This window comes from Pseudophryne corroboree, chromosome 1, assembly GCF_028390025.1.
Source record: "Pseudophryne corroboree isolate aPseCor3 chromosome 1, aPseCor3.hap2, whole genome shotgun sequence".
Lineage (NCBI taxonomy): Eukaryota > Metazoa > Chordata > Amphibia > Anura > Myobatrachidae > Pseudophryne > Pseudophryne corroboree.
This window is the reverse complement of record NC_086444.1, coordinates 751,424,832-751,452,355: the sequence shown is the minus strand read 5'-3', so window position 1 is coordinate 751,452,355 and position 27,524 is coordinate 751,424,832. Positions and strand designations below refer to the sequence as shown.

At 49.1% G+C, this 27,524-nt stretch overlaps 1 protein-coding gene across 1 annotated transcript in view; it reads left to right on the top strand.

Annotated features, from left to right (window-relative positions):
* Nucleotides 1–2,755: 2,755 nt before the first annotated feature.
* Nucleotides 2,756–27,524, top strand: part of MTHFD2L (methylenetetrahydrofolate dehydrogenase (NADP+ dependent) 2 like) — a 441,513-nt gene continuing 416,744 nt past the window's right edge. The window contains exons 1-3 of the mRNA XM_063955585.1: nucleotides 2,756–2,787; nucleotides 3,349–3,545; nucleotides 26,447–26,569. Of these exons, the coding sequence (XP_063811655.1) occupies nucleotides 2,756–2,787; nucleotides 3,349–3,545; nucleotides 26,447–26,569 (352 nt within the window). The remainder of the gene's footprint in view (nucleotides 2,788–3,348; nucleotides 3,546–26,446; nucleotides 26,570–27,524) is intronic.

Here is a 27,524-nt window from a genome sequence, read left to right as displayed (position 1 = left end):
GTTATATCAGCCCCCTCCACCCCCACCCTGCAGTGCACATGGTGTTGCCCAACTGTTAACAAATTTGCTGCTGTGATTAGATCTGAATTAGGCCCATGGTTCAGGAAACAGGGCCAGGTGACAAGGCTTCACCAATGGTCCAGAGTCTAGGCACAGAAACAAGAACAGGAAACTGAAAGTATCACCAGCGCAGAACACAAGGCAGACAGGGAATACATAAGGGCTGCAAGTCTCTGATAAGTTGCTGATGTCAGCTGACACCAGGTGCATTCTGACTGGAGGGAATGCAACCAGCTGACATGCTTCAACAGCAACAGAATTATAACACCTCAGTTCATATTGTACAACATTACAGTTCCCCCAGTTCATATTGTGCCACATTTCAGTGCCCTCCAATTCATATTATGCCACATGACAGTGCCCCAAGTTCTATTATGGCACACTAGAACCCCCCAGTAAATATTATGCCACATTATAGTTTCCCCATTCCTATTATGCCACATTATAGTGCTCTCAGTTCAGATTATGCCACATTATAATGTTCACAGTTCATTATATACCACACTATAGTGCTGCCAGTTCATATTGTGCCACCTTACAGTGCCCCAGTTTATAAAATGTAATACTGTATTACAGTGCCTTTCGGCTTATATTTTGCCACATTTTAGTGCCCCCAGTTGAGATTATGCCACATTACAGTGCCCCCAGTACATTAGAACATCCACTAGACACCCCCACCTTACCAGTATAACATCTAATACACATGCCACTCACTGAAAATGGATTGTCACCTCATTAGGCAGCTTTATCCTACTAAGGGGGAGATGTACTAAGCAGTGATAAGAGTGGAGAAATGAGCCAGTGGACAAGTTACTTATGATAACCAATCAGCTGCTCTATATAATTTTATAGTATGCAAATTATAGATGCTACTTCAATGCTGATTGGTTGCCATGGACAACTTCTCCAATGGCTCACTTTTCCACACTTTTCACTGCTTAGTACATCTCCAAGAGATAATATCCCAATGACTTATTTTCTTATCTCATCTTATTTATCAATGTCAACGTGTCAAGTGCTCCATTGCAATTGTCAGCTTTTGAATCTTACTCAGCAGACCCACATCTGCAAGACCTTCAGAAGATTGCAGTCTCCAGTGAGTGTAAGGACAGGGGAGTAAAGGGTGTGTACCAATCAGCTCCTGCCTGAGGGGGATACTTCCTAATACAGGAAATTCCCCTTTCAGTGGAGATCTTAGTTTAGCCACACTGTCCCTTTCTGGGGCAGTCCTAATCTCGGAGTTCAATCCCAACCCAGAGCTCACTTCTCAAAGGCTGTAATTAAGGAGACGGCTACGCTCTGACTGTGCTGGGCTTTCTAATTAGCTCAGCTGTGTCTGTGAGGATGAGGAAGGTGGGAGATGGATCCTATCTGTGTGGAGCTCTGCGAACACTGTGGGAAGCATTTAAGCGGGTGGCATCTTTAAGCGTATGAGCCCTTGTGTGTCAAGTGCTTACATGTACAAAGATAGATATTGTAAGTGCCCAGCATAGATAACTTAATGCCAAAATAAGCATGTGATAATGGCCTATTAGGATTCACAATGTTGATGTACTTTGTTAATCGTAAGTGGCTTGTACCTCCATCAGGAAGATAAATCAATAGCATGTAATAATGATGCTAACTTTCACAAATCTTTACAGCTCTCATATATGGAATAATCCCTCATGGAAATGTGTACTAGTAGATTAGTAAAATATGTATTTTACTGCTCACTAATGTGCTCTTTACCTCTTTGGTCTTCTAGTAACAAAACTGGCCTGGTGACATCCCACATTAAAGGCAAACATATCACACCAGGGCCAAAAGTAATCGGGTGGGAGATTTATGTGCGGGACAAACTTGCACTTTTTAGCACGTTAAAAGGTGATGGTTTTTCATGCAACTCGCACAATGCAAGTTTTTAAGCTCGAGGCTATCACAATGTGCGAGTATGTGTGAGGTTTTTAGTGCTTAAACTCACACCTTGTAATGCGAGTTTCATTACACGGTGTGAGTTTAACAGAAGCGTACACAGACCAGTGAGATCCATGCATGCTTCTGTCTGTGAAAGTCAAGAAATAGTTCAAAAGTAAAAAAACAAAGCTAACTCGTGGTCCCCCCCTAAAGCTTAACCAGCCCCAGGCTCTTTAAGCAGGTCCTGGTTGAAAAAATACAGGAGAAAAAATTACTGAGGTCCCTCAGAATTTTATCAACCAGCACTGGGATCTTGGACTGGTCCTGGTTCCAAAAATACAGGAGAAAAAAGACATACCACATATTTTTTAAACCAACACCTGCCTCCACTAGCCAAAGGGGTAAATGCCATAGAAGTATATAGTGGTTCACCTCTGTTAACCTTGTGGTTAACCACATAATGCTGCTGTTCCCACAATATACTTCTATAAAGATTTCTCACCCTCACCATAGAAGTCTAAGGGGAAACTGAGACTGACAGCGCAGCAGCTCATGGCCAATCAGAGGGCAGGCCCTACGTGACACAATCTGATTGGCTGCCAGCTCTCCTGGTGACTCAAATAATGGGGAGGCCTGTATTCAGGAGAGATTTATGTGTATACACATAGACCTCCTCTATCTGTGTGATCTGGGAATATTTTTTTTTTAAACCCTGGATGCCTCTTTTGGACTGAAGAGGACCAATCTACCCAGGAAGAGGTTAGTATTTTTTTATTTTTACTGGTCACGTGGATTCTACATGGAGAAGAGGATCGAAGGGCTGCAGGAAATGTAGGTAAGTATGTGCGAGTATGAGTACAGGTAGCAGCAGCCCTTTAATGCCCTGCTTGTTGGGACTTGTGGTTCTCCAAGTACCAGCATGCGGGGGAGGCTTGCTGGGACCTTTAGTTCCACCTGTAAAAGACAATATTAATTCTTACTTTAGCCACTTAATTGCTTTCAACTCGGCACCCATAGCCCAGCGATTGCGGGGATAGCCCCGGGCTTCAGCCTGGCCTTGGGTACATGGAGGGGGAGAGGCTTTTATTGGGGGGGGGTCCCCAGTTCCCCAGGGTACCCTGTCCAGGACTGACTAGTTGAGGGGGTAAGGCTATGGTCCTGGGGACCAATGTAATCGTATCCCTGGGCTGCGGCATTACCTCCCTGGCTAGTGAAGCTCTGTGCTGGTTGTTAAAATACTGTGGGACCTCAGTCATTTTTCCCCCTGTATTTTTTCAACCAGGGCCAGCTCAAAGGGCCCAGGCTGGTTATGCTATCTATCATGTGTGTGTGTGTGTGTACTGTACATACTGTACACATACAGTATTGATAACTTCTCTATTTCAATTGCAGGATATCTTGCAGATTCAAAGCACATGTTATCTCAGGAACTAAGCTTGCCAAAGAAATACAGAGGGAGGTCCAGAAGGATGTGGAATCCTGGCTGTGTCTTGGGAACAAAAGGCCACATCTTAGTGTGATACTAGTCGGTGACAACCCTGCAAGCCATACCTACGTAAAGAATAAGATAAAAGCTGCAACCACAGTAGGTAATGACTGCAAAAACTAAACATCAAATTTGTATAGAAAGAGTCCCTATGGTTTGAATTATATGCACATGCTGTACATCATTATGTCTCACCATTGGAGCCACTGGTACTTCCATAATGAGGCATAATGGAGTAACTTTCTAAGGCAGCATTATTTGGATATATATTTATAAATGTTTTGCTATATTCAGATATAGGATATTTTTACATTTGTAATTTTATATTTTGATCCAGTTTATTTTATTTTGTTTTAGTGCTTATGATAAACTTTGGTTAGGTTACCAAACTACTATTCACTTGATTTTGTGTACATCAGTTGAACGTTGAAGGGTACATTTGTAGTAAACCACATGTATAGACATGTGGGCACAGATAAGTTAGGGATAGATGGTACAACAGAGACAGCAGCTCCAGTGCATCTTCCTTCTTTGTAGCAACAACTCCTCTGGCTTTTCCTTCCCACACTGTAGAAGAGAGGCTAGGCCTGCACACAGTAATTTGACTGCTTTAATGGGCACAATAATCTGAAGAATTTATTGTTAGCAATGTAGTGACTAAGGTTGTCTATGTCCTGAACAAAAGTGGAACAGAAATAATTATCACCATATACATGACCTGGAATTCCACACAATAAAGATTATGCTTACATGCAATTCATTCTTTTTAATAACTCTCTATGGTGAATAACCAGCAAACTGCGCTACATTTGTCAACCAAAACACAATATTGTGAATGATTTGCACCAGAAGTGTGATGACCAGTGCCATGGTGATCAGACTTTAGAATCGTTCAACTTCAGTTCCAGGGGATGTTAGTTTATTTATGGGAGGTTTGGCACTTTCTCTGTCTTTTTGGTATGTATAAATAACATAACTTCCTCCCAGCAATCTGGTTATAGTATTGGTGCTTTAAACCCACTGGCTAAATCCCTGCAATAATCCCACTTTCTGTGGGCTGTTACATAAGAGCATGGGGTTCAAACACTTAAAATATCTAATTTTATTATTTTATTGGTATCCCATGAAAAGTTCACATGTGGACAACCTCTGCTATTCACTGTATTCCCATTGTTACTGCTGAGCCATAAGTGGAAAATTAAGTGCCTAGGATGAGAAAGGGAACCTAGGGGGTAATTCCAAGTTGATCGCAGCAGGAAATTTTTTAGCAGTTGGCCAAAACCATGGGGGTCATTCCGAGTTGTTCGCTCGCAAGCGGATTTTAGCAGATTTGCTCATGCTAAGCCGCCGCCTACTGGGAGTGAATCTTAGCATCTTAAAATTGCGAACGATGTATTCGCAATATTGCGATTACACACCTCGTAGCAGTTTCTGAGTAGCTCCAGATTTACTCGGCATCTGCGATCATTTCAGTGCTTGTCGTTCCTGGTTTGACGTCACAAACACACCCAGCGTTCGCCCAGACACTCCTCCGTTTCTCCGGTCACTCCTGCGTTTTTTCCGGAAACGGTAGCGTTTTTTCCCACACGCCCATAAAACGGCCTGTTTCCGCCCAGTAACACCCATTTCCTGTCAATCACATTACGATCGCCAGAACGAAGAAAAAGCCGTGAGTAAAAATCCTAACTGCATAGCAAATTTACTTGGCGCAGTCGCAGTGCGGACATTGCGCATGCGCATTAAGCGGAAAATCGCTGCGATGCGAAGATTTTTACCGAGCGAACAACTCGGAATGACCCCCCATGTGCACTGCAGGGGGGGCAGATATAACATGTGCAGAGAGAGATAGATTTGGGTGTGGTGAGTTCAATCTGCAATCTAAATTGCAGTGTAAAAATAAAGCAGCCAGTATTTACCCTGTACAGAAACAAAATAACCCACCCAAATCTAACTTTCTCTGCAAATGTTATATCAGCCCCCCCTGCAGTGCACATGGTTTTGCCCAACTGCTAAAAAATATCCTGCTGCGATCAGCTTGGAATTACCCCCCTAATGTCCACTAGACAACAGCTGTAGCCAAGGAGCCTAAAATATTAATATCCCTGTGCCCAGGGGCGTCAGAACGTTTTAAGGTGGGGGGAGAGATATTCTCATTTTGGTGAACCTAAATAGTTAAATGTTGCCCCCTCAGGTTTTATGAAAAAGTCAGATTTACATGGAATACTGTACATTGAAAAAGCCGGATCCACAGTAAGGGCCTGATTCAGATTTGTACGCACATGCCTACGCAGCTGCGATTTTTCAGCCTACGGACTTGATAAACATCACATATTAAGCTGCCGCCCAGAAAAGGATATAGACACCCACCGGAGCCATCGTAATGTCCTCAGTAACTCCATACACATACGCAGCATCAATGTAATAATGAGGAATATCGACTCCAAGAGAGATTGCGTAGGTCATGAATGTGGCTGAGACAACATAAACTCACCGCTGGGCATGCAGCGCGCCTCTTAATGCATCACTCTGGCACGGAAGGGGTTACAGTTTTTGTGGGAGGAACGTAAGGGAAACTGCCTGGATGGTGATTGGCTGGATTCTGTATAGGGGCCGGTCTGACATACATATAGTCTTCAGACCTAGGAAATACTGCCTCTCTCAAGTTTTTCCGTGGAACTGTTGAGTACAACTTATATCACAGTGTTTTATTGCTGCATAATAATTCTTTTATCCTCTCATCTTTCCCTCTGCTCTCCTTATCTATACCTCTCTCTGTATCTTCTACTAAACTCTACTCCTGTTCTACCTCCTTCTCCCCTACTTTACCCCCTTCTCCTTTCTCTTTCTCTGTTCTATTTGGGGACGGGTGTTGCTTATGGCCGCCAGACCCAGCCCAGCGCTGCCTGGCTGCTGGGCTTCTCGGAGTCCGGCCGAGCGGAGCGGCCTTGCAGCGCCTAGAGCGGCTGTACTTGCCCTCCCGCGCTACCCGGACTCTTATGTGGTCCGGCCGGCTCAGGGCAGGCATGCCGTGCCTGCCGTGCGGGAGACCCGTGGTGTGCGCGGCCGGGATCGGCCGCCCGCCCGCGGTTTACTTCCTCTCTCTCCGTCTCCGTCCCCGCTGCTGGCTGCGGCCGGGGACGGAGCGCCGGGGGTGGCTGAGGCGGCCTGCAGGGGACGGGGTTGTGCCGTCCCTGCACCCGCCACTGTGAGGTATTACCATCACGTTGGGCGGCTGGCTGACGCGCTGATCCTGCGCTGATGGATTGGCGCTCCCGCCCAGCTGCCCGGCGCCCCTCCCCCTTTCCAACTACAGCATTCAAGGGGCGGGCGGGTGGTCGCGCGGCTGCCGGACGCGGTGGGTCCGGCCAGCACGCGCGAGCGGCATGATATTTTACTCTCCCTCTCCACTAGGGGGACAGGGGGTCGCTCGGCTGCCGGACGCGGTGTGTCCGGCCAGCGCGCGCGGGCTGCATTTCAGTTAGCACACCACAGTGGGGGCGGGCTCCATGACCCATGCCCCTCTCCTCTGAACGGGCGGGGGGTCGCGCGGCTGCCGACACGGTGGGTCCATGCGGCGCGCGCGTGCTGCCATATCTTGGTCCCGCACCTGGGAACCCCTAGGGAGATCTTCTCTTGCTGGGCCCGGTGGCGATCGTAATGTCCCTGCTCAGGGACGGGTTGCGCGCGGCGGGGCGGCGTGGTGCGCCCGCTCTGCCGTGGCTTATGGGGCGGTTCCGCCTGTGGAACTTTCAGGGGCTGTTGCGACGCTCCGCGTCCGCCCGCAGTGTGAGAGGCCACCAGCCCCCTCCTGCCGTGGTTGGACCCATGGCTCCGCCCCCATCTGGGGTTACACTGTGTCGCCACCAGCCGTGGCTGTGCGGTCCCGGCCGGTCCTAGGCTAAGGTGCCCGGCCGCAGTGTTCACTGGCGCGTGCAGGGTTGTCTGTCCCTCACCGCGTCCCTACTGAGAACTCGGACGCTGCTGCGGACAGCCCTCTGTCGGACGATGCATTGCATCTTTCTAGTAGTTACGGCGCTCGGGTATTTTATCATGAGTCCAATTATCAAGAGGAAGGGGTCGCAGTGCAGGCGGTCAGGCAGAGCTCATTACAGCAGGACTGCGAAGACGTTATACCCGACAGCTAGGGTTCGTCCGGGTCCTGGCTCCCTACGGGTGGTTTGTGAACCTACTGTGGGGGCGTGGGACTCGCGTGCCGTGTCTGAACTTAGAGCGACCGTGTCCGCACCTTTGGTGGACGTCAACGCCTTGTCCGCCATTCGGGCCTCAGCCGTGTCGGAGGTGCCCCCCCCCTTGTATCCTCCGTACCTGGGGGTCAGGGGCCGGCTACCGCTTCTTTGGCTGATAGCATCGTGCAGACACTTCTGCCGCTCCTGTCCTCTGGCGGAACGCTCGCGGCGGCTGCGGGACCGATGTGGGTCCACGGGAACAATGTCTCTTGTTTCCCCAGTCATGGACGTCGGGACTGGAATTGAGTCGGCCGGTGCCTCAGCAAGTCATCCGGTGGGTGCAGGGACGGACGGAGTTGCTTCTCGTGCAGGTGAGCTTCATCGCACCCTGACTGCTCCCGATGTAGTGCGGTTACCTCCCGTGGCGGGTGGGATCTAGTACTCAGCCCGCTCCTCTAGTGTGGGTGACAGTACGCGTAAAGATTTTCCGGCAAGCGCTGTAGACACAGGCGTAGGCATCGGGGCACAGACTCATCCCTTGTATCCACGTCCTCGGAGGGGGTGTCCTCCTCCGACAGCGGTTTACATGGGGTCCAACGGAGTGTGCGTTGGTGTCCAACCTCTTCCACCTCGCAAGTGTCGGTTGAGTCGGACACCGGTCACTGCGCTAACAAGGCAGTGCAATGTGGTTTTAGGCCCCAGGTCTTGATCCGTAAGGGTCAATACGTCCATATCTTTGCCCTTCCGGGCGATGCTCCTAAAGCTTTGCTTTCGCCTAGCAAACAGGTCTGGGCAGCAAAGACGCTTTGCGATCCCCCCTACTTGAGTTAGGTGCATGTTAATCTTTATGGCGTGTTCTTTTAGACGCGTCCGGACGAGCAGAGGAACCTTGTGCGCTACCAATTCCTTATACACGTACTGTACCATGAGTATAAGGGGTCGGCTTGGCGACGTTACGGTAGGGCCTTCCGGCGCAAACAGCATGGCCGGGAGATCTACTAAAGGATGTCGAATTGGGCTCGGAAGTCACACAGGGTTCCGAGGAACCGAGGACGGCGAGACGATGGCCAAATTGGCCTGGCTCTCGTTTTTGCCGTTCTTCGAGCGAGTCCATCACGCACGAGGCATGGTGAATGGTTCTATTTCCGTAATGCCCACTGTGAGTTAGGTGGTCGGTGTAGTTTTTTGTCACTCCTGCATCGGAGGTGGCGGAGCCCATGGAATCAAGGACTGCAGCAGTCCTGGGACAATGGGTAATTCGGGACCGCAGGCCTGGCAGAGTCGCGTTCCCGCAGCCTTGGCCCCCACCCCAATTCAGATTACTGGCGATCATACCCTGGCTGCAAGGGTACCCGCGGCGGGTGGCCGCCCAATTTTTGGTCTCGGGTTTCACCTCCGGTTTCCCATTGCCGATATGTGGGCTAGTAGGTCCCGGGGCTGGTACGAACCTGCGTTCAGCTCTGGAGTTTCCGGACATGCTCCGCTGAACCTTCCGGGTGAGCTGTCGTTGGGCCGGATGATAACCCCCCCCCCTTACCGGGTTTGATCTTGTTCCCCATCGGTATAGTGCCCCAGAAGGCCGCGGGCACATTTAGGCTCCTACATCTTTCTGTCCCCTGGGGTCATCAGTACATGATGCTAACCCCGATGATCGGTGTAGGGTCATTTCCCTGTCCTTTGATTCGGCCATAGCCACCATTAGGTCCTTTGGGACGGGGGGTCGTGATGTGTAACTTGGACATCCGGTCAGCAGTTCGTCTTCTCCCTCTGCACCCTTCCGCCTTTCGGTTTATGGGTTTTCTATATTTGGCGATGGATATTACTTAGATCGGTGCCTCCCTATGGGTTGTCTCTCTCTTGCGCATACTTTGAGGGATTCAGTTCTTTCCTTCATTGGTCCCTGGAGCGTAGGACGGGCGAACGGCAAATTTTCGCACGGCTTGGATGATTTCCTTTTGATCGTGCCACGGGCCTCGGATCGCTGCACTAGCTTCTTGCGGAGGGCACTTGCCCTCTTCGCACACTTTGGTGTTCCGGTGGCCCTCTGCATCCGTAGTTTATCTCGGAATTCAGATTGATTCGGTCGCCGGGCTCTGTAGGCTCCCAGTGGATACGGTGTTACGTCTTCACGATGACATCCTTTATGCACCTGCTGCGGCCAAGCTTCCTTTCATGCGGGCTCAATCCCTATTGGGCCTGTTTAATTTTGCTTGCAGGATTGGAGCGGGCGACAGTTGGGATTCGACGCCCGCATCACTTTTCTCAGATTGTCCCTCGAAATTTGGCGGAATTACGTACAAGGGATGAATTTCTAGGTTGTTTCAGCGGTGTCTGTGTTGGGTGGGAGGCGGTCGTGTCTGGCGCCTCCCTGGAGCTTTTCACGGACACCTCTGGTGCTTGCGATTAGCGAGCGCTTCCTGACACACTTGCTATTGCTGGGTATTTTTCCTGTACTGGGCGCATCGGAGCTCTGGCGCTATGCCCTGCGTAACACACAGGGGGTCTTCTGGTGCGACCAGTTGGGCGTGGCTTTTGCCATCGTTAGGCAGGAGTCCACATCCTTGCCGGTAATGCGGGTCTTCGCACAGATAGTCTTGCTATGCTGGGTGAACAACATTACGTTGCGAGCCGCGCATGTCCCGGCCGAGTGCAACGACATTGATGATGCCTTTTTCTCGCGTCAACTGGCAGCGGTTTAGGCAGTCGGCTCCTGCATCTCTAATCCTGTCCTGCTTCAGTGTGCGGATTGGAGGACTTAGCCCACAGGTTTTTTGCCTCCTGCAACTTTCGCGGCTTGTCTGGCCGCTTGGGAGCGGTGGAGTCGCTACCTTCTGGCTTGGGGCCATAGTGGTAAGACCCATAACGAGGCAGATGGCCCATAGTTGCATTGGATTTGGGATGTCAGGGATGGTGGCAGCAGGCCGATCCCTGCACATCTGGGCAGCCGGCCCTCAGGGATGGTGGCAGAAGGCCAATCCCGGAACATCGGGGCAGCGGGCCCTCCAACATTTAGGATATGATTTCACTTATAATTTTGAGATATTTAATTTTTATGTGCTGTATGCTTTCTGCTATGTGTGATAAATATTTCAACCGTCCCCCAGTTAGTGAGGGATTTTCATCCAAGTTTGGATTTAATAGGCCTTCCTTTCCGTCAATAACAGCCGTCAACATACGCCTCGACGGTTTGCGGTGTGGGATTCAGCGCTCACAAAACGGGGATACAATGCGGGGATACGAGGTTCGCCTCTTCATGGCGGCCTTTACGAGGGCCTTCCACAGTGGGTTCAGGGTGGGTGAGCTGGTGTCCGTCTCCCGGACTTCTGCCTCGCCCATGCTGGCGGCCCACGTCGTCGTACGCCCCGACGGTTTGTGGTGTGGGATTCAGCGCTCCAAGACCGACGTAGTGGGCAGGGGGCTGTGGGTTCGAGTGGGGTCGGGCTCGTGTGCGGGGCATTTGTCCAGTTCCCACGGCCCGGTCTTATTCGTCTGTACGGCCTCCAGCGCCTCCCGAGGGGCTCGTCCATTGTGGTGGTTCCCCGTTGACTAGGTATCAATTCCGGTTGGTTTTGGGACGTTGTATTTTATACATGGGTCTATCTCCGGCCGGCTCTGGGGCTCACTCTTTCCGCATCAGCCCTGCTTCGGCAGCCGCTGCGGCGGGTTGGTCCGAAGTCGATGTCCGGGCACTGGGTAGGTGGAGGTCTGGTGCAGTCCGACGCTATATCAGGTCTTTTCCTCCCAGTGCGCCCCTTTTGAGGATTAGCCGCTCGTCGCAGTTGCACTTTGCGATTGCGGGGGCCTTGAGGAATTTTTGTTTTATCGTTGGCTTTAATTACGGCTTTTGCCGGCTGACGAAGTTTTGCGTTTTTGCCTCAAGTCAAATTGGGCGACCCCCCCCCCCCCTTCCTGTTAGGGATGTAGGTTAGGTTACCCAATTTCTCCTTATATTTCATTTCTTAACCTCGGTGTTGGGCCTAACACCCTTCTTTTGCAGGCAGGCGGCTGGATCTGCGCTTATATGGCTTGTCGGCCGGGGGGTGGGCAATTTCTCTGGTGCGCCGGGTCTTGAGGTCTTTTTAGTTTCGTATTCTGTTTTCTTTAGTTTGAGTTTAGTGAGTTTTCTTCGTATTCTGCTTTGTTTAGTTGAGTCGAGTTTTCGGGTCAGGTGGCGGTGGCAGGATGGTAACCTGGCAGTTGGCCGGTTTCTGAACGGTTATTTTAGTTCAACTTAAGGAGTTTATTGTTAGTAAGTTCGGGTGAACTTTTAGGTAATTTTATAGTCTTATTATTAATTGATGGGCACCACCGTACCTGGTGGACCCATATGATAGATCATAAACATGTGTGGATATCGGGGCCGGTGGCCCTATTTTTTAACCCGTAGGGGCAGAGCGTACCTCTATCCATACAACTGTTGTGGACAGGGGTAGTGGCAGAAGGTCGACCCCTGGCCTTGGATTTTTGGATTTACGATGTCTGGGATGGAGGCAGGAGGCCGATCCCGGAACATCTGGGGCAGAAGGCCCCCTCACACTTATGTTTTTATTGCTCGGGATGGAGGCAGGAGGCCGATCCCGGAACATCTGGGGCAGAAGGCCCCCTCACACACACATGTTTATTGCTCTATTTCGTCATATAATTTTGGATCACCCTTATTAAGTTGTTTATCATGCTTAACCGTTCTTCTCCCCGCCACCTTAGTTAGAGAGGGAAGTCTGCATTTTTAGTTTTAGTATTAATAGGCCTCCCTCTCAGTCAAAATAAAAAGCTGACCCCTTTCACGCCAATTACGGTTGTTGTGTCTTTATTTACTAAGATAAGTGTGCTTGAGTGGCGTGCGTATGCATCTGACGTGTGAAGTTTAAGATTGCGTAGGTCATGAATGTGGCCGAGACAACATAAACTCACCGCTGGGCATGCAGCGCGCCTCTTAATGCATCACTCTGGCACGGAAGGGGTTACAGTTTTTGTGGGAGGAACGTAAGGGAAACTGCCTGGATGGTGATTGGCTGGATTCTGTATAGGGGCCGGTCTGACATACATATAGTCTTCAGACCTAGGAAATACTGCCTCTCTCAAGTTTTTCCGTGACCCACCCTCCCGCCCTGGGGAGTTGGTTTTTGTTGCTCCAATGGGGTTACTTGTGTCGGCTTTTGGTGGCCGGTTTCTGAACAGTTATTTTAGTTCAACTTAAGGAGTTTATTGTTAGTAAGTTCGGATGAACTTTTAGGTAATTTTATAGTCTTATTATTAATTGATGGGCACCACCGTACCTGGTGGACCCATATGATAGATCATAAACATGTGTGGATATCGGGGCCGGTGGCCCTATTTTTTAACCCGTAGGGGCAGAGCGTACCTCTGTCCCTACAACTGTTGTGGACAGGGGTAGTGGCAGAAGGTCGACCCCTGGCCTTGGATTTTTGGATTTACGATGTCTGGGATGGAGGCAGGAGGCCGATCCCGGAACATCTGGGGCAGAAGGCCCCCTCACACTTATGTTTTTATTGCTCGGGATGGAGGCAGGAGGCCGATCCCAGAACATCTGGGGCAGAAGGCCCCCTCACACACACATGTTTATTGCTCTATTTCGTCATATAATTTTGGATCACCCTTATTAAGTTGTTTATCATGCTTAACCGTTCTTCTCCCCGCCACCTTAGTTAGAGAGGGAAGTCTGCATTTTTAGTTTTAGTATTAATAGGCCTCCCTCTCAGTCAAAATAAAAAGCTGACCCCTTTCACGCCAATTACAGTTGTTGTGTCTTTATTTACTAAGATAAGTGTGCTTGAGTGGCGTGCGTATGCATCTGACGTGTGAAGTTTATGAGTGTATGGTCACACAGACTGACTGCGGCAATAGCGATGCTGGCGCCATGTCTTTCTACGTACATGATCGCAGTTGAGGGTTGATATACACCCAAAAACATCTGTCACATGCCTGTGATTTTTACCAATGCTCCCCATTACCTCCGCCAAATGCTCCCTCAATCACTTTACATTTAAATTCTCACTGCAGATGGAATCGCAAAGGTACCTTGGTGTGTGCGCAGTCTGCCATTAATCACTCAGTTGTGTGATCGGCATTGCGGACAAATATGAATTAGGCCCTAAATTCCCACACCCAGAAAATTCTGCTACATCTTCAGCCAATGAGATCCCCTGTGAGGCAGCCAAGGGAAACCAGATCTCTGAATCTGTGGTGCCTGCCTTGTAAACCCTCAAGAAGTGGGGGTGGAGCCACCGAGGAGGAGGCAGCATCATGGAGGAGGAGTCTCAGAGAAAGAGGCGGCACTATGGGGGGAGGAGGAGGAGCCTGTCACTGCAGCACCATGTAAGAGCCGAAGTGAGGGCAGCCGCTGGGACCACCAGGGAGCAGGAGGAACTGTGCAATGTGTGCATTATAGTTAATGGCTGCCGCTGCACTGTCCATTCGCTGCATGGAGGATGTGATGTGCGGTCTTTCACCTGACCGCATGCCACTCCTCCATTTGTCCTCTACATCGACACCTCTTTCAAATTGTGGGGGAATTGGCCCCTTAACCCCCCTCCCCTGTTTCGGCGCCTTTGACTGTGCCTTATTTTAGCTTTGCACTATAGATAATTGCACCTAACAAAGTTCTAGTTAGGGCCCTGTGTTGCTGCATTTCAGCATTTTGCTTGTAGCTCAGACCACCTTGATGGGAGATGCCAGTGCTGGCAGTGAAAAGTGTGTCTACTCAGTGCACAGAAATTGTGGCCTGTTTATTCATTCATGAGCTGTGTTTACTACATAACTGTGTCTTAGACTTTGGGGCCTTTGTACTAAGCCTTCGAAAGAGATAAAGTGGAGAGAGATAATGTGCCAACCAAACAGCTCCTGTAATTTCTCATACGTCCTAGAGGATGCTGGGGACTCCAAAAGGACCATGGGGTATAGACGGGATCCGCAGGAGACATGGGCACTTTAAGACTTTAAATGGGTGTGAACTGGCTCCTCCCTCTATGCCCCTCCTCCAGACCTCAGTTAGATTCTGTGCCCAGAGAGACTGGTCACACACAGGGGAGCTCTACTGAGTTTCTCTGAAAAAGACTTTATGTTAGGTTTATTATTTTCAGGGAGCACTCCTGGCAACAGGCTCCCTGCTTCGTGGGACTGAGGGGAGAGAAGCAGACCTACTTCTGTGAGTTAAAGGCTCTGCTTCTTAGGCTACTGGACACCATTAGCTCCAGAGGGTCTGATCACTTGGTATAGCCTAGCTGCTCGTTCCCAGGGCTGCGCCGTCGTCCCCCTCACAGAGCCAGAAGAAAGAAGCCAGGTGAGTAACCGAAGCAAAGACTTCAGTTAATACGGCAGAAGACTTCACTGTCTCGGAGGTACCGCGCAGTCGTCGCGCTGCGTGCCACTGCACCCACACACAAGCGGTACTAGATGGGTGCAGGGCGCAGGGGGTGCCCTGAGCAGCAATAAACCTCTGTTTACACTTGGCAATAAAGGTATACAGTACATAGGCACTGTATACAGACCCCCGCCAGTATAAAAAATAGCGGGACTTAAGCGCGCCATTAAGGGGGCGGGGCTTAGCCCTCACAGCTCTAATCAGCGCCATTTTCTCTTCACAGCAGCTGCAGAAACGCTGGTCCTAGCCTCCTCACTACTGTCCAAGTAACAGGGTGTAAAACGGGGGGGGGGGCAAAGCTAATTTGGCGTTGATTAATATATATATTAAAAGCGCTGCAGGTCTGAGGCATTGTATATCAGTGTCGTACCGGGTTAGGCGCTGGGTGTGAGCTGGCAAACTCCCTCTGTGTTTTCTCTAACAGGCCTCATTGTGGGTCTGTCCCCTATAGCCCAGTGTGATAGTGGGTGTCGGTACGAGTGTGTCGACATGTCTGAGGTGGAATGCTCTTCCCAGGAGGAAGCTGGAGTGGGGACAGAACAGAGTGTGGGAGTGAATCTGTCGGCACCGCCGACTGCTGATTGGGTAAATATGTGGAGTGTCTTGAATGCAAATGTGGCTTTATTAAATAAGAGATTGGATAAATCTGAGGCTCAGAACCAAACATGGAGACAATCCATGGAAGATGCTTTATCCCAAACTCAGACCCCCTCAGGGTCACACAAACGGTCGTTTACCCAGATAGCAGACACAGATACCGACACGGATTCGGATTCCAGTGTCGACTATAGTGATGCCAGATTGAATCCTAATCTGGCTAAGAGCATTCAGTACATTATTGTGGCAATAAAAGACGTGTTACATATCACGGAAGACCCTGCTTTTCCGGAGACAAGGGTCTGTATGTATAGAGGAAAGAAACCTGAGGTAACGTTTCCTCCGTCTCATGAGCTGAACACTCTTTTTGAAAAGGCTTGGGAAATTCCTGACAAAAAGTTACTGATCCCCAAGAGAATTCCTATGGCATATCCGTTCCCCTCTGAGGATAGGGAAAAGTGGGAGTCAACCCTCACTGTGGACAAAGCTCTAGCACGGCTGTACAAGAAGGTGCCGCTTCCGTCCCCTGACATGGCAGCCCTAAAGGATCCTGTGGATCGTCAGCAGGAAACTACCTTGAAATCTATTTATGTCAATACGGGTACGCTGCTCAGACCTGGGTGAGTAGTGCGGTTGAAAAATGGGCAGATAACTTGTCATCTGAATTAGACACCCTGGATAGGGATAGCGTTCTTTTGACACTGGGTCATATCAGGGACGCTGCAGTCTATCTAACGAAGGCTGCGAGAGATATTGGCCTCTTGGTATCAAGGGCCAATGCCATGGCAATCTCGGCTAGGGGAGCATTATGGACTCATCAATGGAATGGTGATGCTGACTCTAAGAAGGCTATGGAGTCTCTGCCGTATAAAGGTGATGTTTTGTTGGTGAGGGCCTCACGGACCTGGTATCTACAGCTACCGTGGGTAAATCATCTTTTCTACTGTATGTCCCTGCACAACAAAAGAAAACGCCCCATTATCGGATGTAGTCCTTTCGGTCTAATAAAATCAAAAAAGGACGGGGGTCCTCTTTCCTTGCTACTTGAGGTAGGGGAAGGGGAAAAAGGTCGCCGGCAAATTCAAGATGGAATCTCTCCGAGAAGTGATCTCCAGTCTGGAAGGGGGGGGGATTTTATGGTGTTAGTCAACATAAAAGATGCCTACTGACATGTCCCCATATATCCTCCACTTCAAGCTTACCTGAGGTTTGCTGTTCAGGATTGTCATTACCAATTTCAGACGTTGCCGTTTGGTCTTTCCACGGCTCCGAAGATTTTCACCAAAGTAATGGCGGAAATGATGGTGCTCCTGCGCAAGCAGGGTGTCACAATTATCCCGTACTTGGATGATCTCCTGCAAAAGGCGAGATCAAAGGAGCAGTTATTAAGAAACGTTGCGCTCTCCCTGACAGTCCTGCAACAACATGGTTGGCTCCTAAATTTGCCAAAGTCACAGTTGGTTCCGACAACACGGCTGTCATTCTTGGGCATGATCCTGGACACGGAACTGCAGAGAGTTTTTCTCCCAGTGGAAAAAGCTCTGGAAATCCAGAACATGGTCAAAGATATTCTAAAACTGGCAAGAGTGTCGATTCATCAATGCACTCGGGTGCTGGGGAGGATGGTGGCGGCCTACAAGGCCCTTCCGTTTGGCAGGTTCCATGCCAGGGTGTTTCAGTGGGACCTGTTGGACAGGTGGTCCAGGTCTCACCTGCATGCACCAGAAAACATGCCTATCTTCCAGAACCAGAGTTTCTCTCCTGTGGTGGCTCCAAAGTTCTCACCTCCTAGAGGGACGCAGGTTCGGGTACCAGGATTGGATCCTGGTGACCACGGATGCAAGTCTCCGAGGCTGGGGAGCGGTCACACAGGGGAAAAATTTCCAGGGAAAATGGTCAAGCCAGGAAGCTTGTCTACACATAAACATTCTGGAATTAAGAGCCATCTACAACGGCCTTCTACAAGCGGAACATCTTCGCAGCCTGCCCATCCTGATTCAGTCGGACAACATAACAGCAGTGGCGTACATAAACCGCCAGGGCTGAACAAAGAGCATAGCGGCGATGGCGGAGGCCACAAAAGTTCTCCGCTGGGCGGAAAAACATGCAAGCGCTCTGTCAGCGGTCTTCATTCCAGGCGTGGACAACTGGGAAGCAGACTTCCTCAGCAGACACGATCTCCATCCAGGAGAGTGGGGTCTTCATCAAGAGGTCTTTGCAGAAGTGACAAGTCATTGGGGAATTCCTCAAATAGACATGATGGCATCTCGCCTCTACAAGGAACTTCAGAGATATTGTTCCAGGTCGAGGGACCCTCAAGCCAGTGCGGTGGACGCCCTGGTGACACCGTGGGTGTTTCAATCGGTCTATGTGTTCCCTCCACTTCCACTCATCCCAAAGGTGATAAGGATTATAAAAAGAACAAGGGTTCAGGCGATACTCGTTCCAGATTGGCCACAGAGGGCCTGATATCCGGATCTTCAGGAATTACTCATAGGAGATCCCTGGCCTCTTCCTCTAAGAGAGGATCTGTTACAGCAAGGGCCATGCGTGTTCCAAGAATTACCGTGGTTGCGCTTGACGGCATGGCGGTTGAACGCCAAATCCTAGCTCTAAAGGGTATTCCCGGTGAAGTCATCCCCACACTACTTAAGGCTAGAAAGGAGGTAACGGCGAAGCATTATCACCGTATTTGGAGAAAATATGTGTCTTGGTGTGAAGCCAAGAAGGCTCCAACGGATGAATTTCAGCTGGGTCGTTTTCTCAATTTTTTGCAAGCAGGTGTGGATGCGGGCCTAAAGCTAGACTCCATTAAAGTCCAGATTTCGGCCTTATCAATTTTCTTTCAAAAAGAACTGGCCTCCCTTCCGGAAGTTCAGACTTTCGTGAAGGGCGTGCTACACATCCAACCTCCATTTGTGCCCCCAGTGGCACCATGGGACCTTAACGTGGTGTTGCAGTTCCTTATGTCACATTGGTTTGTGTTATGCACACCAGTGCCTGCAGGAATGTACTGGTGTTTGAACTGTTATGCAAAACAAATGGACTCACAGACAGACTGGGGAATATGACATAACGTACACAGAAGGTGATAGGGTAACAAAATACACACAAAGTGAACAGAGAAGCCCAGAGGCTAAGGAACTGGGTGTCTCCCTTGTATTGGTAATGCTCAGATGAGAAAAGCAAGATGTTGTGTTTTAATACGTAGAGAACCCGAAATGCTGTTGCTAAGGGCAACAGCAAAACCCTAAAGGGTTACCAACGGGTGTGGCAGTAAACTCCTTGGTCAGAGATGGAATGATAGACACAAGGAGAGTCTCCACAATCCTAATTCTCACTTGCAGTGCACAGGTTCAGCTTACTGCCACTAAACTGACCCCTGACACCTAGCACAGTGAGACAGGATTAGACAGGCAAGTCTTAGAATACAGCCGCAAACTTGCTAAGTTCACAGAGTAGTAACAGAACCCAGCAAGCTAAACGACTGACTCCAGTCTTACTGCTAGGTCTGGATTGGCAGAGTGTAATACCAAATCCCCAGGCCTATTTGCAGTAAGCAACAAACAAATACAAAGCTACACAGTACTGGCTAACTTTCAGGAACTGACTAACCAACAAAGATTCAGCAGCATCTGCTTACCCTAAGAAGAGGCCTTATAAAGCAGGTGCTGTCCACGCCCCACTCAGACCTCACAGACTGTGAGCACAAAAACCAGCACCGGATCCCCTACCGTGCACAGAGCCTGTAACCACTGCACAGCAAAAGACCCGAACCGGAGTATCAGCTGCGCCTTCCAGTGCACCAAAAATGACAGCCGACCCCGAACCACCTTTGAGTCAAGAATCCTTTCAACAACAAACTCCCTCTGGCCACGTATCAGAAGAGGGGAAGGTCTTCCACTGGAAGAAGGATTACTAATCGCCCATTTTAAAAGGGAACAATGAAATGTTTTATTGATACCCAAAGAACGGGGCAGATCTAACTGAAATGCCACCGGATTGATAACACTGGTGATCTTATAAGGGCCGATGAACCGGGGGCCTAACTTATGAGATGGCTGTCTCAACTTCAAATTCTTGGTAGACAACCAGACGAAGTCTCCTAATTTGAAGCTGCAGGGTCTTTTCCGCTTATCAAAAACCCTTTTGGTCACTAATGACACAGACACAAGGGCCTTCTTCACTTTCCGCCAAATACCTCTAAGGACCGAAACCACAGAGGAACCACCAGGCGTGGAGTCCAGGGGGTCAAAAGAATTGGCCTTAGGATGATGCCCATACACACAGAGGAAGGGAGAGATCCCTGTAGCAGAGTGAGCCGCGTTGTTATAGGCAAACTCCGCCATGGACAGATGAGCAACCCAGTCAGTCTGACACTTGGAGACATAACACCTGAGGAACTGCTCCAAGGACTGGTTCACCCTTTCAGTCTGCCCATTAGACTGCGGATGGTAGCCTGACGACAAGCTGACAGAAATCTGGAGATCGGAACAAAATGCCCTCCAGAATTTGGCCACAAACTGGGATCCGCGGTCAGAGACCACATCAAGTGGCAACCCGTGGAGACGCACAACATGCAGCATAAATAATTCAGACAGGCGTCTGGCCGATGGCAGCCCAACCAGTGGAACGAAGTGCGCCATCTTCGAAAACCTGTCAACGACAACCCAGATGGCTGTCATCCCCGAGGATTTGGGCAAGTCCACCACAAAATCCATTGAAATGTGGGTCCATGGCTTAGATGGGATAGAGAGTGGATGTAATGGGCCAACAGGAACCCCTCTAGGAGTCTTATTTCGGGCACAGATGTCACATGCCCGAACCCACTGATCCACATCCTTAGCCACCGAGGGCCACCACACCGCCCTAGATAGCAACTCCCGAGTTCTGGCAATACCCGGGTGACCTGCCGACTTCTTGGCATGGAATTCCAGGAACACTCGCTGTCTTAACCTAGGAGGCACAAAAAAAAGACCTACCGGAAGGTCTGGAGGAGCCTGCTCCTGTGCTCTAAGGACTAATGATAAGGGGTCCTGGGTAATGCCCACTTTAATACATGATGGGGAAACAATGGGCAACGGCTCCTCGGTGGTCTCTTGGATTGGAGCAAAACTCCGCGAGAGCAAATCAGCCTTGATGTTTTTTGACCCAGGGCGATATGTTATCAAAAAATTAAAGCGAGCAAAAAACAAAGCCCATCGTGCCTGCCTGGCATTGAGACGCTTCGCTGACTCTAAATATGCCAGATTCTTATGGTCAGTGAGAATTGAGACCACAAACTTAGCCCCCTCAAGCCAGTGTCTCCACTCCTCGAGTGCATCCTTAATAGCCAACAATTCCCGGTTACCCACGTCATAATTCATCTCGGCAGGCGAAAATTTACGGGAAAAGTAAGCACAGGGATGAAGGCGATTATCAGACACTCCCATCTGAGAAAGCACTGCCCCAATACCCATCTCAGAGGCATCCACCTCCACCACAAAAGGACGCTCTGGATCTGGGTGTCGCAGCACCTTGGCCGAAACAAATGCCCTTTTGAGACGGGCAAAAGCCGCTTTAGCCTCACAAGACCAGTGAGCAACATCCGCCCCTTTCTTAGTGAGTGCCACCAAGGGCGCCACTATAGACGAAAATCCAGCGATAAATCGTCTATAAAAATTCGCAAAGCCCAGGAAACGCTGAAGCGCCTTCAAACTAGTGGGCTGCACCCAATTCAGGACTGCCTGTACCTTGGAACCCTCCATTTGGAAACCTTCTGGGGAGATAATATATCCTAGAAATGCGATTTGCTGAACTTCAAATTCGCACTTCTCCAGCTTCGCCCCAAGCCGGTGGTCTCTGAGTTTCTGGAGGACTAAGCGTACATGCTTCCGATGTTCCTCCAGGGAATGGGAGAAGATTAGGATGTCATCTAAGTATACAACTAAGAATCTATCCAAATATTCCCTGAGCACATCATTCATTAAATCCTGGAAGACTGCCGGGGCATTACAGAGCCCAAAAGGCATCACCAAATATTCATAATGCCCTGAGTGGGTATTAAAGGCAGTCTTCCATTCATCCCCCTCTCTTATTCGGATTAGATTGTACGCACCGCGTAGGTCAATCTTAGAAAAAATGGTGGCAGTACGAAGCTGGTCAAACAAGACCGAAATGAGAGGCAGTGGGTATGAGTTTTTAATCGTGATACGGTTCAATTCCCTGAAGTCGATGCAGGGTCGCAACGAACCGTCCTTTTTACCCACGAAGAAGAACCCCGACCCAACTGGAGACTGTGAAGGTCTGATAAATCCCTTAGCCAAGTTCTCCTGAATGTACTCTGCCATAGCCTGAGTCTCAGGACGTGACAGGGAGTACAACCTGCTCTTGGGAAGCTTAGCATTTGGCAACAAATCAATGGCACAGTCATAGGGGCGATGGGGAGGTAGTACCTCTGCAACTTTTTTGGAGAACACGTCCGCAAAATCTGCATAACACCCTGGCAATCCTGGCAAACTTAGCTGCGAGAGCCTGACTGGAAGGCTCAAGCAACTCCTGAAACAATCAGTACCCCAACTAAGAATCTCCCCAGAGACCCAGTCAAATTGAGGATTGTGGGCCCTTAACCAGGGTAACCCCAACACCAATGGGGCAAAAGTACAGACAGTCACATAAAAGGACAATTTTTCAGAGTGTGTGGCTCCAATAAACAAAGAAATCTGGCTAGTGCAAGAGGTAATTTTACAATGGGATAATGGTTCCCCGTTTAACCCACAAATCTCAATTTCCGATGCCAAGGGTACTAAGGGAACAGAGTGTTTCAGGGCGAATTGGCGGTCCATAAAAACCCCGTCGGCCCCACTGTCCACAAAGGCCTCAGTCTTGACAGTTTGACCCAGGATCTTCAAGGTCACCGGAATGATAAAAGTCTTCTTGGGAAATTCTGACTTCTGGCCTGACAGGATATTTCCCATCACCCTCAGGCCCTGAAGTTTTCCGGCTTTTCTGGGCATGATACTACTACATGACCTTTATTCCCACAGTACAAACACAACCCCTGCTGTCTCCTCCGCGTCTTCTCACGCGAGGAGAGGCGGGTAGCCCCAATCTGCATAGGCTCCTCGGAAAATTCCTCAGAGTCTGAGGTTCCCTTGGGAAGGAAGGAAATCTCAGTCTCCCTTTCAAGCCTATGCTCTCTCAGCCGTCTATCCACCCGGATGGATAACTGCATGAGCTGATCCAAGCTATCAGGCAAGGGATATTGTACCAGTTGGTCCTTTATCTGGTTAGAAAGACCTCTTCGGTACTGGTGTCTCAGGGCTGGGTCATTCCACTGGGTATCATGGGCCAACCTCCGAAACTCCATACAGTAAACCTCAACTGGCCTTCGCCCTTGCTTAAGGATCGAAATCTGAGCCTCGGCTGAGGCCGTCTTGTCAGGGTCATCATACAACATGCCCAGTGCCGTAAAAAAAGCATCAACACTTTTAAGCGACGGACAGTCAGGCTGCAACCCATATGCCCAGACCTGTGGGTCTCCTTGTAGCAAGGAAATCACTATGCCCACCCGCTGAATCTCCGACCCAGAAGACTGAGGCCTAAGCCGGAAGTATAGCTTGCAGCTCTCCTTGAAACAAAAGAACTGCGAGCGATCTCCAGAAAAACGATCCGGGAGATTTACTTTCGGCTCCTTAACCCCATGCAGGTGCTGCTGCTGCGGGAGCTCCGCCAGCAGCCTGGGAGGTGTGCATTTTAATGGACAAATCATTAAATTGTCGAGTCAGGACCTGCACCTGATCGACCACCTGTTGCAACGTATTTTGAGGGGTATGCTCCATATTCCCACAAAATTTCAACAGGAGTATTAGGCTGCTGAATATGTTATGCACACCAGTGCCTGCAGGAATGTACTGGTGTTTGAACTGTTATGCAAAACAAATGGACTCACAGACAGACTGGGGAATATGACATAACGTACACAGAAGGTGATAGGGTAACAAAATACACACAAAGTGAACAGAGAAGCCCAGAGGCTAAGGAACTGGGTGTCTCCCTTGTATTGGTAATGCTCAGATGAGAAAAGCAAGATGTTGTGTTTTAATACGTAGAGAACCCGAAATGCTGTTGCTAAGGGCAACAGCAAAACCCTAAAGGGTTACCAACGGGTGTGGCAGTAAACTCCTTGGTCAGAGATGGAATGATAGACACAAGGAGAGTCTCCACAATCCTAATTCTCACTTGCAGTGCACAGGTTCAGCTTACTGCCACTAAACTGACCCCTGACACCTAGCACAGTGAGACAGGATTAGACAGGCAAGTCTTAGAATACAGCCGCAAACTTGCTAAGTTCACAGAGTAGTAACAGAACCCCAGCAAGCTAAACGACTGACTCCAGTCTTACTGCTAGGTCTGGATTGGCAGAGTGTAATACCAAATCCCCAGGCCTATTTGCAGTAAGCAACAAACAAATACAAAGCTACACAGTACTGGCTAACTTTCAGGAACTGACTAACCAACAAAGATTCAGCAGCATCTGCTTACCCTAAGAAGAGGCCTTATAAAGCAGGTGCTGTCCACGCCCCACTCAGACCTCACAGACTGTGAGCACAAAAACCAGCACCGGATCCCCTACCGTGCACAGAGCCTGTAACCACTGCACAGCAAAAGACCCGAACCGGAGTATCAGCTGCGCTCAGGTTACTCTGCTAGCACTTGTCTCCTGGTTGCCATGACGACGTGGCAGCACAGGGCAGGAGACCCTAACAGTTTGAACCTTTACAGAAGGTTGAGTTAAAATTTCTCACTTGGAAAGTGGTCATGTTATTGGCCTTGGCGTCCGCAAGGCGGGTGTCGGAATTAGCGGCTTTGTCTCACAAGAGCCCCTATTTAATCTTCCATGCTGATAGAGCGGAATTAAGAACTCGTCAACAATTTCTACCAAAGGTGGTTTCTTCGTTTCACATGAACCAACCTATTGTGGTGCCTGTGGCTACTGAAGCCTTGGCTGAATCAAAGTCTCTCGATGTAGTCAGAGCTTTGAAAATTTATGTAGCCAGAACGGCTCGTATTAGGAAAACAGAGGCACTGTTTGTCCAGTATGCTCCCAACAAGATTGGGGCTCCTGCTTCAAAACAGACTATTGCACGATGGATCTGTAATACGATTCAGCATGCTCATTCTACGGCTGGATTGCCGTTTCCGAAGTCGGTGAAGGCCCATTCTACCAGGAAGTTGGGCTCATCTTGGGCGGTTGCCCGAGGAGTCTCGGCGGTACAACTTTGCCGAGCAGCTACTTGGTCGGGTTCAAACACCTTTGCAAAATTCTACAAGTTTGATACCCTGGCTGATGAGGACCTCATGTTTGCTCAATCGGTGCTGCAGAGTCATCCGCACTCTCCCTCCCGTTCTGGAGCTTTGGTATAAACCCCATGGTCCTTTTGGAGTCCCCAGCATCCTCTAGGATGTATGAGAAAATAGGATTTTAATACCTACCGGTAAATCCTTTTCTCTTAGTCCGTAGAGCAGGCATTCCCAACCACGGTCCTCAAGGCACACCAACAGTGCAGGTTTTAGTGATATCCAGCCTTCAGCACAGGTGACTTAATTAGTAGCTGAGCTATTGTGATTTAACCATCTGTGCTGCAGCCTGGATATCACTAAAACCTGCACTGTTGGTGTGCCTTGAGGACCGTGGTTGGGAATGCCTGCCGTAGAGGATGCTGGACGCCTGTTCCAGTGCGGACTCTATCTGCAGTATTTGTTAATAGTTATTGTTTATGTTACACAAAAGTTGTGTTTTGGTTAAGATCAGCCTGTTGCTGATTTTGGTTCATGCCGTTAACTGGTATTTAGTTAAAAGCCATGTTGTACGGTGTGTTGTGGTGTGAGCTGATATGTATCTCACCCTTAGTTTAACAAAAATCCTTTTCCTCGAAATGTCCATCTCCCTGGACACAGTTCCTATAACTGAGGTCTGGAGGAGGGGCATAGAGGAAGGAGCAATTTCACACCCATTTAAAGTCTTAAAGTGCCCATGTCTCCTGCGGATCCCATCTATACCCCATGGTCCTTTTGGAGTCCTCAGCATCCTCTACGGACTAAAAGAAAAGGATTTATTGAAATCCTATTTTTTCAAACACTGCCTTTAACATGGCAGCTAGGAGATGATTGGCTGGTATTTTATCTCTTTATAAGGCTTAGTACATACTGTAGGTCCCTTGCTTGAACAGTTAAAGTGCATTAGTTTCACCAGCATTGACAGCTGTCTCCTAACCTACTGTAGTTGTCAGCATAGCAAAAATATAAAAATAGTGATGGTCTTGGGAGACGGGCAGCTAAGGTCTGCATCAAGGGTACAGTCACTAAATGATACCCCTTTTACACCGCCAGCACATAACACGGGTTATTGCACATAACTGTGCATAACCGGTGTTGCTGGTTGGTGTAAAAAAAGGTCGAGTGACCTGGTATTCTAACTCGGGTAGTTTGCACGGTTGAATATGGGTACAACCCGGCAAACTGTGCAGTGTAAACGGATGTGACCCGTCTTCCCATTCACAGTGATATACAGGCGGCGATTGGAGAGCTTGTCACCGCTGATGACACCAACCCGGCAATATGCCGGTTTGGAGACTTCAGTGGGAAAGGGGGCTGACGCAGGTCGCAGCCGGGTAGCACCCGTGTAATGCTCCTGGCTGCGACACGCAATATTTAGTATAATAGTGGTATTACATGCAACTTTCCCACTTGCATAACAGATTTACTGTCTCCATATGTCTAAATGCATTTTCATTGTATAATAATTGTATAATCTATAGTAAGTATATGCAATTCCCAAACTAGTCTTATTTTTTTCAGGAATTTCCAGTGAAGTTATACTGAGGCCCAGCAGTATTTCTCAGGAAGAATTGCTGGATGTTTTAAGCAAATTAAGCCGTGATTCCAGTGTTAGTGGTCTACTAGTACAATTACCTTTACCAGGTAAGCAACATGAATTTATTGATTCTAAACATTGTTATTCACCAAACTCTATATTGTATTAAATGGAGCATTTAAATGTATTATATTGTTGTTCACAATTTAATAAAATGTTACCATTCTGTTATGCCCAATAGACTTGAAGGGCTATAATTTTATGTTAGGGTAGAGAAAATCCTATGAAAATCCTATTTGTTACTATTGCTGGCTTAAAGCAAAACAGTAACTAAGCACGACACAATGGTCCTTCGGACAGCCCCACAGATTAATTAACTGTTGAAACACCTAGGGATGTAGGCCCCATTTCTGCTGAGGAAGTCTGCTTCCCAGTTGTCCACTCCTGGAATGAATATGGCTGAGATGGCCTTTGCATTGGCCTCCACCCAGAAGAGTATTTTTTACACTTCTCGCATCGCTGCACTGCTTCTTATTCCCCCTTGTTGGTTTATGTACGCCACCACCGTGGTGTTGTCTGATTGAACCTGGATCGCCTGATCTATCAGGAGAAGGGAAGCTTGCAGAAGAGCATTGTAGATTGCTCTGACTTCCAGGATGTTTATCGGCAGAGCAGATTCCTGCACTGACCATATCCCCTGGAACTGGGCCCCTGGATGCCAGCCTCCGAGGTTGGGGGCTGTGACTCACAGCCCCCAACCTTGGAGGCTGGCATCCATTGTCAGTAGAATCCATGATTGGATATTGAAATTCCTGCCTTCTATCAGGTGAGGAACTTGTAGCCACCACAATAGAGAAATCCGGGCTTTCAGAGATAAGGTCACTTCCTGATGCATGTGAAGGTGAGACACCAACCATATGTCCAGCAGATCCAGCTGAAATGGGCGGGCATGAAATCTGCCGTATTGGATTGCCTCGTAAGCAACAACCATCCTGCCCAGCAAGCGGATGCAAAGATGTATGGACACCTTGCGAGGCCGGAGCACTGAGCGTACCATAGCCT